Source organism: Solenopsis invicta, chromosome 14, assembly GCF_016802725.1.
Source record: "Solenopsis invicta isolate M01_SB chromosome 14, UNIL_Sinv_3.0, whole genome shotgun sequence".
In the NCBI taxonomy this organism is placed as follows: domain Eukaryota; kingdom Metazoa; phylum Arthropoda; class Insecta; order Hymenoptera; family Formicidae; genus Solenopsis; species Solenopsis invicta.
The window spans coordinates 7,162,851-7,176,082 of NC_052677.1; the positions used below are offsets into that span (position 1 = coordinate 7,162,851).

At 32.9% G+C, this 13,232-nt stretch overlaps 2 protein-coding genes across 2 annotated transcripts; both read left to right on the plus strand.

Annotated features, from left to right (window-relative positions):
- Nucleotides 1-828: 828 nt before the first annotated feature.
- Nucleotides 829-4,536, plus strand: LOC113003774. Its single transcript, XM_039457069.1, has 3 exons — nt 829-895; nt 3,966-4,006; nt 4,386-4,536. Exons 1-3 carry the CDS (start codon nt 829-831, stop codon nt 4,530-4,532), a joined length of 255 nt encoding a protein of 84 aa, XP_039313003.1. The 3' UTR covers nt 4,533-4,536.
- A 1,161-nt stretch (nt 4,537-5,697) lies between these two features.
- LOC120359486 lies at nt 5,698-6,257 on the plus strand. Its single transcript, XM_039457070.1, has 2 exons — nt 5,698-5,819; nt 5,907-6,257. The coding sequence occupies exons 1-2, from the start codon at nt 5,772-5,774 to the stop codon at nt 6,255-6,257; spliced, it is 399 nt and encodes a 132-aa protein (XP_039313004.1). The 5' UTR covers nt 5,698-5,771.
- Nucleotides 6,258-13,232: the final 6,975 nt, after the last annotated feature.

Genomic DNA, 13,232 nt, shown 5'->3' on the forward strand with positions numbered 1-13,232 from the left:
AGAAGCAGCATAATGATGTATTCGAAGAGTGAAAAACTTTTCTAAGAGAATACGAATCAATTGATTTCTATGATCCATCAATGGAGCTTGATTAAAAGCGTGTTCCTTTTCAGTAAATAAATCATTTAGTCTTAGTTTTATTAATGTTAAATTTATCAGTTTCTTTATTACGTTTGTAGACGTCAAAATATATAAAAAAAAAAACAAGTAAAGATTTCCCACGCGCATCATTAGACAAAGACAGAATAGTGGTCCAAAGCTTGCTATCTCTTTTTAGTTTTTCACGCCCCCACTCCTCAAATGCTCGGTCTATAGATCCTATGTCTATGAAATAATCAAACTATTAACCTAACGTCTTCTGAAAATATTAAAAAATTAAAATTAAAAAATGCGCTTAAAAAATCTATAAGAAAAACATGTAATAAAACTCAAAAAACACTAATTGATACTAAAACTGTTCCAAGTTGTTCGAAACAAGAAATTAAGTTGCATGTATTTATCTATCAAATATATGTGTTGGTTGTGAGGAAGATTATGAGCTCACAGCAAAAAAAGTGGATTGGATTCAATATTTGTTGCAAGCGGTGGCTGCACACCGAAAAAATTGTATTCTTGAAATATGTACTTAATATGTTCTCTTAACAGATATAAGAATATTTCCTCTTAAATTAAGAATATATTCTTAATTTGCAAAGATGATCGTCGCCGCCATATGCGCGCTGTGCGTGCATCACGTTTTCGATGATACGCATTTGTTCACGCCGCGCTGGATCGCGCTCGCACACACGGCAGACGCAGTCTTTTGTCTTGTGTTAGTCCCTCCACACCATGGACAAGGAAATAATTAGTTGGTTGCAAGAAGAAGACCTAAGCGACTTGATTGAGATGTTTACAAGTAAGTACTTGAAATCTTTCAACTCATAAGTCTTCTCTAAAGAGTCGATCCTGTAACCTTAATCTTAACAATAGTCGTTATGGTATCGTTATAATTACACAGGTTCTCTCTCTCTCTCTCTCTCTCTCTCTCTCTCTCTGCATACATATATCTATCTCAACATATACACCCCCCCCTCTCTCTGTGTGTGTGTGTGTGTGCGCGCGCGCGCGCGCGTGCGTGCGTGTGTGTGTGTGTGTGTGTAGTTATGGTGCGTTGCACAGCTATTACATACATACATACATACATACATACATACATACATACACACGCATATACGAGGTGTGTTCAAAAAGTATCGCGAATTTTGTGTTTTTTCAAAAATTATTTATTTATTCATGAATATCTATTTTGTCCCCTTCAAAGTAATCCCCATGAGATATTATACACTTGTGCTAACGGTTTTTCCAATCTTCGAAGCACTTCAAAAAATCATTTTTTTTTATCTTGTTCAGCTCCTCCTTCGATGCCGTCTTTATCTCGTCAAGCGTAGCGTAACGTCGTCCTTTCATGGGCCTCTTCAGTTTAGGGAACAAGAAAAAGTCACAGGGGGCCAGATTTGGGGAATACGGTGGCTGCGGCATCATTAGTGTGTTGTTTTTGGCCAAAAAGTCGCGCACAAGCAACGATGTGTGAGCAGGGGCGTTATCGTGGTGCAAAAGCCAATTTTTGTTCTTCCACAAATTCGGGCGTTTCTGGCGGATTGCTTCGCGCAAATTGCGCATAACTTGCAGGTAATATTCCTTATTGACCGTTCTACCCTGTGGCAAGAACTCATGATGCACCACGCCCCTGCAATCGAAGAAAACTGTCAGCAAAACTTTCACATTCGACCGAACTTGGCGCGCTTTTTTCGGTCTTGGTTCGTGCGGCAGCTTCCATTGAGATGATTGAGCTTTGGTTTCCACGTCATAACCATAAACCCACGATTCGTCACCAGTTATGACCCTCTGGAGCAAATTTGGGTCGTCGCGGACAGAGTCCAACATCTCATTAGCAATGTTCATGCGATGCTGTTTTTGGTCGCAATTGAGCAATTTTGGTACGAATTTCGCGGCGACCCGTCTCATGCCCAAATCATTGATAAAAATCGAATGGCACGAGCCAATCGATATGTTTAGGTCCTCAGCAACTTCTCTAACGGTGATTCGACGATTGGCCAATACCATTTTCTCCACTTCATTAATTTTTTCGTCTGTTGTTGAAGTGCTCGGGCGTCCGGCACGCTCTTCGTCGTTCACATCTTCTCGGCCTTCTGAGAACATTTTGTACCACCGATAAACGTTGCTTCGGTCCAAGGTAGCTTCTCCGTATGCCACAGTCAACATTCGGAATGCATCCGCGCACTTAATTTCGTTTTTCACACAAAATTTGATACAGGTTCTTTGATCCATTTTTTTGAATAGGTAAAAATCGAAGACGATCCAAAACACGTGCAAGCAAAGCAGCTGTCAACAATTAAGTGAACATTCAAAATGGCCGAGCTTGTCGGCATAAGTGAGAGACATGAGTACCAACATAACGCCACAAAAAGATCGAAATTCGAATATACGTAACCCGCGAAAATTCAAAATTCGCGATACTTTTTGAACACACCTCGTATATATATTTTTTTTTTCCTCAATATAAAAATATTAAAGAAGTGATTGTAAATTAAACATATTTAGTCAATCTTTTGTCAGTGCATTTTTAGAATAAAATTACGTTTGCACTTTGACATTATTATGCTGCAAAATATTGTGCTATTTGTTTAATGCAGAAATATCAAAAATATTTCACATTTTAAGATAAATTTTACATATTGTTTTCCTAGGTCAAAAAATAAATAATATGAGAAGATTACTTGCTTTAAACGAAGAATTAATAAAAGAATTAATTCCTCAGGTAGGATTAAGAGCAAGTTTTCTTTACAGTTGGAACCGTTTAAAATTAATAGGTGTGCCAGCTGTTCATGGAGAGGTATTATTTACTAAAAAAAGAAAATCTGTAAATAATCTACACGTTGATATGTAGAGGAAGGACGGAGGTCGTGAAATAAATTGTCCTTTATTAATTAATACACACACACACACACACACACACACACACACACACATATATATTTATACTTAATTATGTATTGCTCATAATTGTTATTTGCAGGTTTCTAAGGAAATTCCTTCAATAATAAATGACAATATAATTACAATAGAATCTGCAGACTGTATAGATATAGAATCTATACCTATTGTTGAAATATCTAAGGAACTAATTCTGGTAAAATAATATCTACGCCTGAAATTAAATGAAACAACTCAAGTGAAAAATTCTTATATTAAACTTATTTTCACTTTTTTTTAGAGCCATTCTATTGAACACATAGATTTGAATTTAGAAAAAAACGCTTTCTGTTTCTAATCCTGATTCAACCCAAGAAAAAAGGAAACGATTCAAAGAGACAACAGAGAAAGGCACATCAATTTCAGATTCAATAGAGCCGACTAAATATAACCGACACATACTACTGTGTCCAAAAAGTAAGGTGACATTGCATTTATTTCGAAAATTCTTTATTTATTCTTGCAAATCAATTTCGTCCCCTTCAAAGTAATCCCCCCCTGATATAATACACTTATTCCCACGGATTTTCCAATCTTCGAAACAGTTGTAATAATCGATTTCAGGAATAGCTCCTTCTTCGCAGCGGCTTGAATCTCTTCTATCGACTCGAAACGGTGATTCGTGATTTTTTAACCAAAAACTCGACTAATATCGTTCCACAACCACCGTATTCACCTGATTTGGCTCCATGCGACTTCTGGCTATTCAGCAAACTCAAGCGGCCGCTCCGGGGACACCGTTTCGCTGCGAAGAAGGAGCTAAAGGCCATTCCTGAAATCGATTATTACAACTGTTTCGAAGATTGGAAAATGCGTTGGAATAAGTGTATTATATCAGGGGGGGATTACTTTGAAGGGGACGAAATTGATTTGCAAGAATAAATAAAGAATTTTCGAAATAAATGCAATGTCACCTTACTTTTTGGACACAGTAGTACTTTCTTTTAAATCATCTGAAGAATTAGCAACTTTAGTTCGTATTATTTTAATTGATTTTTCTTGTGTTTAATTTGAAACTTATAACGAATTCGATGCACTAGTGCACACTGGTACATCTTAAAGTCGTTGTACATTGATTTAATTTAAAAGTAAACTGCAAATACATCGACTGATAATTTCTAATATGTATTTTATTAAATAACAAAGAAATATTGAAGATTTTGTAATTTAATTTATATATTTATACTGAACACTCATCTTATTTACATTAATTTAAATACGTTAACTTTAATATGTGCAGTGTGCATTGGTGCAGTTTAACCGAATTCGCTACTATAGATATGCATTTATATAAATTTGTTATACATATTCACTGATAATCACTTTTTACTTTTTTTCATGTATACTTTTAGGACTTCGAGGAACTACTAAAAAATCACTCCTTAAAAAGTAATGCCGCTCTTGAGAATTTTAAAAAAACGGGAATGCTCACAGATTCAGATAGATCTGCTATAACTGAAGCTGTCGCTAATACTCTTCTCCATCTGACACAATTGTAAATGTTAAATTTCTAAATTTTTCCACGAAATGAAAGCAATCTTTTGAATTTTGTTTTTTGTTTTTTTTTTTAACAGACCAACAGCTTCAGAGTACAACATTGCAGCAACTAAACTATGTGAGTTGTTTCCGTGTGAAAGTAAGGTAAAATTTACAAACAAAAAATTTATAAAATTATATTTATTTAATTTATTTGTTAATTGTTAATGCATTTTATTTAAAATGTAGGAGTCGTATTATTGTCCACCTGTAGGCAGACATAGGAATGCGTCAGGAAAACTTCCCGATAAAATAAAAAATCTTAAATATCAATTTAAGAAAAAAGCTGCTAGTTCTTGGACACCTCAATCTAAGTCTTATTTTATTTCAAATAATAGTCAAATTACTCATTCTGCAAAATTGACAGGTAATTATAAATTTATTGCTAATAAATTTATAATTGATGAATTTAGAGCTTTTTTTAATTGCTCTATTTTATTAAGATTTCACAAAGAAAGTTGTCATCATCTGCTTGGTATTTTTCAGGAAGTTGTGATCCAAACAACCCCGCAATTAAAATTGCAATCTCTCGCTTGAAGTATGACAATATTGAATCGTGGCCTGAAATATTGCACAGTTGGTCAGTGACACATCCTTTACGCTTCGAATATTTAAAAAAAACCAGACCGATATCGCAACAGACAGCAACATCTTCTGTCCGACAGTCACAAAAGTCCGATGCTTTTGTGAATGATTATTTAAAGAATTGGGGCGTGCTTGCACTGCCTAATGGATATTTACTGGTGAGAAAATTGAATGCTCTTCCTCCTTTTTTGATTTCTTCATTTTCAAATTTAAATACACCAACTGAATTGATTTGTAGATTCAGCAAGATTTTAAAGAATTATAAGAGAAGATGGTTTAATTTCAAAGTGGGATTCGACCAAAGAAGTCCTGATTGATCTTCTTAATGCTGAAATTGCCAAATCAGATGAATATGGCAAGAAATTATTAATAGATTTGACTGCTGCCAATATAGGTATTTATAAAGACTATTTGTCATTCAAAAAAATCGCTTCTCTTTGCGTCCTCCTTTGAATACGTTTCACTTTCGTAAATATTTATATTATATACGAATTGTCTTGTATGTAACCAACTTAATATTGTAACTATTCCATTTATGTTTTTTAGACAATGACGTTATTTTATTTCATTTACTGCCATCGTTGTGTTGTAAAAGAACAAGAGGTGCGAGTGTGTGCATGCCATCTCTCGCAGAAGCCAGAAAGGCCTTTATCCTGCATGTCCTTGTAATTACCTTCCGTTATAAATATTCCTATTTTAATGAGACAATTATGAAGTACGTGAGCTCACTGTTTTCCAAAATATTTTTACAGATTCCGGGGGATTTGAATCGTCAAGTCAAAGCACATAGCGAGTGGCTAGCAAGTCGTGGCCTGAGCTTACAGCCGACGTTGTTATTTGTTGGACCTTCTTTATCGAATATCACTGCCAGTTATGTTCAAATAGATACTGTGCGGTATGAGCTTCGTACTCCATTAAAAGCTCTGGACACATGCTTCAAAGCGTTTCATGCACTGGATGCTGCATACCAAGAAGAGTGTCAAGCAGTCTGGCTTTTTATCCAGAGGTATTTTTATGATATATACCTTAAAGAGGATTGTAATATTCCTCGAGTGACAAGTGTGCTAAGCTCTTTAAAGGGATTGATTTGGAAAAAAATTTAGTATTAATATATAAGTATTAAGTATTATAAGTATTTAGTATTTATATATATTTAGTATTTCATATTACTATTACTATTTCATGTTATTATTGCTTTATGTTTTTGTACTTCAACATGTATATTTGTAAGGATTGTCATTTTCAATTGCCTTCTATTAATGCATTATGTTGTCATTTACGGATAATTCATTCGTATAATGTTTATAGTGTATATAAATGCGTTTAAAACGGTTGTTCTCGAGAGTACAATTCGGTAAAATCTTTCAAAAAACATTTGAAAGATAAACATTCTGCCCACATGTTCCGTGAAGTGCCTTTACAGGCTTATCATCAGGAGCATTTGGCGGAACATAATAAAGAATTAAACTTTAATATAAGAAATGTCGTTGAACCAATTGATTATGGTGATGTAAATGAACAGATTGGAGACATGCGTATTGTTACTATTACTGCTCTTGATTTTAAGAATGCTGTATTTGAATCATCAAGAGCTTTAGTAGCTAAATTATATGCTTCCAGTACATTGAACAGAACTCACGTGCAGAAGATAATTGAACTTATTTCTGATTTTTGTTCTGACAATTTTATTACAATTCTTAGATTAAAAACTTTATCTATGTTACAAGCTGTTGAACAGGAACCAGGAGAGAACGATCTGCAGCATTTGATCGAGATGTTTAATACACTAGAAAACGTATTTCAAGGCTTTGAGACTGAGACACAAAGAGTAAATGCACTTAAAGCAAGTGAATCTTATATATGTCCTCAGACTTATAGAATTGGAGTTTCAGAAAAAACGGTAAAAGTTGGAAATTTTGTTGTTTTGAAACCAATAGAATTGACAGGTCAACACATTCCAATGACGTATGTTTTGAAGAACTTCCTGGAATTACCTGGCGTTTTTGATGCTATTTTTGCTAATATTGAAAATCTTAATAATTCAAATAAATTTACTAATATAATTCAGAGTCCTTTGGGGAAAAATATTAAAAAGTCCTATTTCAGAGACCGTTTAGTATTACCCTTGTTTATATATTTCGATGATGTTGAACCTGATAATCACACAAGTTCACATGCGGGTGATCATAGTCTTGGAGCATTATATTATCAAATTCCTTGTATTCCTCAGCACCATATGTCTACTCTTGAAAATATCTTTGTATCTTCTGTATTTTTATCAGACGACAGACATTTAAACAATGGAAACGCTTTTCGCCCTGTTATAAACGAACTCAAAGATCTCCAAAACAATGGCATATTAGTGCATACAGCAAATGGCAATCAGACAGTCTATTTTTGTTTCTGCTTGCTTCTTGCTGATAATTTAGGATTTCACTCTATTACTGGGTTTACTGAATCTTTTAATGCAAATTATTATTGCCGTTTTTGTAAAGAGCATAAACTAGTAATGAGAAAACAGTTAGAGAAAATGTGTTGCTCTTACGTAATAAAGAAAATTATGAAACTGATATCCTTATTAATAATGTATCATTAACTGGTATTAAGGATCGATGTGTTTGGAATGAACTTCAAACCTATCCTATCATGTGATCACTAATCTTGTTGCAGACTTAATGCACGATATTCTGGAAGGTGTTTGTCATTATGATTTTTGTGCTCTTTTGGAGGAAATAATTTTTGTCAAAAAATATTTTACTCTTGAAACTCTCAATGAACGAATACAAAATTTTGACTATAGCTTTGATATAGGTAATAAGCCTTCTGTTATAATATTTGATAATATTCGAGGACAAAAACTGAAAATGTCTGCGTCAGAGATGTTATTTTTTGTTCGAAATTTTGGTCTTATGGTTGGAGATTTGGTGCCTGAGGTAGAAGAAGTTTGGCAGCTATACATTCGTTTAGTTCAAATATTAAATATAGTTACTGCTCCATTTGTAGACAAAGACTTAACTACGTATCTCGCAACTTTGATTGCTGAACACCATGAATTATATTGCAAATTATTCTCCAAGACATTGAAACCTAAATATCATATCATGATTCATTATCCCAGAATAATGAATCTTATTAGTCCTTTTATTCATGTATGGTCAATGCGTATGGAAGGAAAGCATCGATCAGTGATAAAACAAGTAGCTAAGGCTACAACTTGTCGGAAAAACCTACCGCTAACAGTGGTCAAGAAATATTTACTCAGTCTCTCAGCGCGTTTTTTGTCCAAGCGGGGCTTATAGCGCGATATAATCTTTCATTCCAAACAAAAAATTCTGATTGATTGCTATAATTATGATTTTCAATACATTTTACCTCCTGCCAGTGAGAACTCTGTAGTAGTTAAAGAAGCAACTATCTGCAACATTACATATAAGAGAAATATAGTACTTGCAATAAACTTTCAAAATGATTTGCCCCTCTTTGGATTATTGCATTGGATTGTAAAACCACCGCTAATTAATGATAGAGTAAGTTTCATTCTCTCTGGTTTTAATACTGTTGGGTTCAATAGCCATCTGCATTGTTATGAAGTAACACCAACTGTAGAGTGGTGTTACTTCATAACAATGCAGATGGCTATTGAACCCAACAGTATTAAAACTTCTATCAAGAATATCAAAATCTTATTTCTTTTTATCCTACTTTATGTAGAACAGGAGTTGATGGAAAGTCATATGTAACTTTCAAACACATTCTGTAATATCCTTCTTTTTAATCTTAGATTTAGATTAAGTGATCTATTACATTATTTTAGTAGTTGTCTCAAAATTATTATTTTCAAACACCTTATTAAACATTAATAACAAAATGCTGTTTTTTTGTTAAGGGGTTTTGAACCTCTGCTTAAAATTTCATAATATATGTAAACTTATAAATTAAGTTAAAAATGTTATATTAATGTAAATAAATATTGTAACTTTTCAAAATTACAAAAAATAGCGAATGTTTATTTGTACAAATGTTTTGTGATGTCTAACAAAATAGAGAAAATGTTAAAAATATAAATAAATATTGAATATTATATATAGAAAGAGCAATTTAAAATTGTTTTACTTTAAACAAAGGAACAAAATGTATTAATTATATCAATTTTTTATTTTTAATTCATAATATGTTAATACAATCCATTTTCTTGTTCTGAAATTAAATATCTTTAATTTCCTATTTTTAATATTAAAAATTTATTTCTACTTTTAATATTTTCTCTACTGTGCTACTCAACAATTCCAAATACGAAAACCCCATTTACTATATATATAAATAATCATTTTTAAATAAAACTATATGATGTTTTTTTATGATTCTTTTGATTATTTTGCATATAAAATATTAAGGTAGTATTGTCAAGAAATCAATAATTTACAAAATATTGAAATTATTGATATATATATATATATATATATATATATACAGGGTGATTCAGAATAACCCGTTGTCTTTTAAGGGACGTATTCCTGGTCGAATTCTAAAACGATTTTTCCTTTGCCAAAAATTTGTCAGACGCTTAGATTTTAAAATATCAGCCGATTAAGTTAGCGTATCAAAGGTCGAATACAGATGGTACGCAGGGGCGGCACACTCACCGTTACGTGCGGGTGTGTCGTGAGGTGCCTGCTGCGCTCAACTGATACAACACAAGTATTTCTCCTTTCTCACTTTCTTTCTCTCTCTCTCTCTCTCTCTCTCTCTCTCTCTCTCTCTCTATCACATCACAATGCTAGCTTTAACTTAAAAATGTAATTAATTTTTATCTTAATTTTAATGATTTTAATAAGAGAAGTGCCAGGAAATTCTTTGTACAGTCAAAGAATTGAACAAAGAATTGCACGAAATCTACAAAAGTATTTACATCTCGAGTTTTTAGAAACAGTAGTATTTTTTTTGTTACAGAGAGAGAGGGGGGGAGGGAGAGAGAGAGAGAGAAAGCAAACGCACGTGCGCGCGTGCTTGCGTAAACAAGTTTGGACATGCATTTACTTACGTATTATTCTGTACAGCGATCAATTAGTTGTCTCCACAATGAGACAGACCAAAGTTTCCTTGATCCTCTCGTAAATTATCACTTTAATATCATAATACACAATTTATTCACTTGATCAATAAAACTTGAGTAACTAATTAACGATCACTTCGAGTAACGATCACTGTAAATAATTATTAGTCATTTGGCGTGCGAAAATATGTAGCTCGATAAAACCCGTGTTTACGCGCGACGAACAGAAAACACGTGTTTACTCGACAACAGGAAAGAGCCGACTGATTTTATGGGATACGTTATGATCGAATATAAATGCGTGATTGGTCGAACAGAAGTTAAAACGCGGCAATTTAAAAGTAAAGTAGTGATTAATATTGTTTTTAATAATAAAATTTATTGAAAAATATTTTTCTATTTATTTTATTAAAATTATTTTTTTATATCAAGAGATTCTACACTGAGAAAAAAGTTATTAAATTTTAATAAATATTTGTTTGAATACTTGCAATGACATAATTTATTAAATGTAATTAAATATCTAAATTTCGTGCAATTCTTTGTTCGATTCTTCGACTGTATAAAGAATTTCCTGGCACTTCTCTTATTAAAATCATTAAAATTAAGTAGAAAATTAATTACATTTTTAAGTTAAAGCTAGCATTGTGATGTGACAGAGAGAGAGAGAGAGAGAGAGAGAGAGAGAGAGAGAGAGAGAGAGAGAGAGAGAGAGAGAGAGAGAGTGAGAGGGGAGAAAGACTTGTGTGTTGTATTAGCTGAGCACAGCAGGCACCATACCCGCGCGTAACGGTGAATGCGCCGCCCCTGCGTACCATCTGTATTCGACCCGTGATACGCTAACTTAATCGGGTGATATTTCAAAATCTAAACGTCTGACAAATTTTTGGCAAAGAAAAAATCGTCTTAGAATTTGACCAGGATTACGTCCCTTGAAAGACAACGGGTTATTCTGAATCATCCTGTATATATATATGTGTGTGTGTGTGTGTGTGTGTGTGTGTGTGTGTGTGTATACTACCTTAATATTTTATATGCAAAATAATCAAAGGAATCATGCAAAAACATCATATAGTTTCATTTAAAAATGATCATCTCCATATAATCTTATAAAATTAAGATTTTCCAAAAATCAACTTTACCATTATTTGTCCCCCTTAAAACTATGTAATTTTTGCCTGAAACATTTTTTCTCTAAAATGAATTGTTCAAGAGATATTTAAGATGTATAATAGGACACCCTGTACATTTTTATATTAAGAATATGCTTTTTAGAGGTTTTTCCTCTTAAATTGAGAAAATCCTCTTGGCGCGTATTTTAGAGGAAAACATACTATAGTTAAGTGGGATATTCTTAAGTTAAGAATACAATTTTTTCGGTGCATGAAACGTGTTTACCATTTGTTGATGTTTGTCAAGTGTGTGGAAAAATTATATCAAAAGTTTAATAACATACATTCATTGTTTTCTTTCAATTACAGAAATCTGTTTCCTTATTTTGAAAACTTGTAAATTTTATGTTATTATTGCAATATCATATTTTAATTTTTATGTATTAATTTTTATTATTGCAATATCATAATGATTAAATTATATGTAATTTTATATACATATATATCTAAAATAAATGTATATATTATTACACATAACATAATTATTACAATATTGCAAAAATAAAAATTAATACATTAAAATTAAAATCTGATACTGCAATAATAATTCAGTAACAATTGTAATTCTTTTATAAACATATGTATATGTTTATAATAAACAAATAAAGTTTTATTTATCATTTTGCAAAATGTTACACTTATTTTTAACATAAAACACGTATGGCCAACTGTCCCGTTATACCATGGCCATCTTTTCCTTAAAAATCAGATTAATAATGCTTTATTAGCTGCTAACATTCCACATTCAGGTCCCCTACCCGGAACCTCTAACAGTTTAGTAAATCTTTACTCCGAATCACGCTCTCACTCCCCCCTTGATTTTTCTGTTAATCAACTTTTTCATTCTCCCGTTTCCCCCTCTGAGGCACCATCTTCATCCCTCTCCAAGCACTCCTCAAAATCCTTGAACCACCCACTCACTCTCCTCCCGATTTCTTCCTTGAACCCTCTTACTCACCGGTCGAACAACCCCCGTCCTCCTTCGAACACCATCCTGACTCCTCTGACTTATCCTCCAGTGCTCTTATGTACAGGATTTTCCCCAATACCTCTACTTCTTTTCTTCCGTTTCCCCCTGAATTCCCAATTCTTGATCTTGCTGATGAATACGAATTCCCCTAGTAGATATGAACACATACACACATATCTAAACAATATTTGTCATACAACTATAATTAAGGATCAAAAATTACAAAATATAACGAATGTAAATATTGTTAATCCTCACCGCTTTCTCACGAGATTTGTGAACCTCTCTACACCTTTCTTTTTATTTATTAATTACTAATTTTCGTCTGTAATAATCTATTGTGTTCTTACATTTTTATTTTATGTTACCAAAATTATAATAAAGATAAATATGTAGATAGGTATAATTATCAATTATGAATCATTGTCAAAGTTACTGAACTTACCTTATTAATTAATTAATTAGTATTAAGGGTTCCGTTCCCTCTGTTTTACATTAACATAGATAAATATTTATTATAATCTCTTGCTCGACGATTCTAAACAAGCAACTTATAACGAACTACTTTAGAATATTATTATTCTTAACATTTTTTTATTTTTAAGAAACCAATGTTTCAAATATAAGGGAACTTGATTGATTTCGCTAATCCACCATTCCCCGCTCTAATAAGCTAAGCACTAGGTCCCATCCCAAGGTAAAGTAATTAAATTTCTTACCTCAAAACAAGACCGAGGGACACGGAACACCCGATGATTTATCGTTGGATCCGCATCTGTGGGCCACTGACCCATATATCTCGGGTTGTCGACGCACTCCGTTCGTGCCACATTCTCAAGTTGTTACGTCCTTCCCTTCTCATTCCACATCTTACTTATCCCTC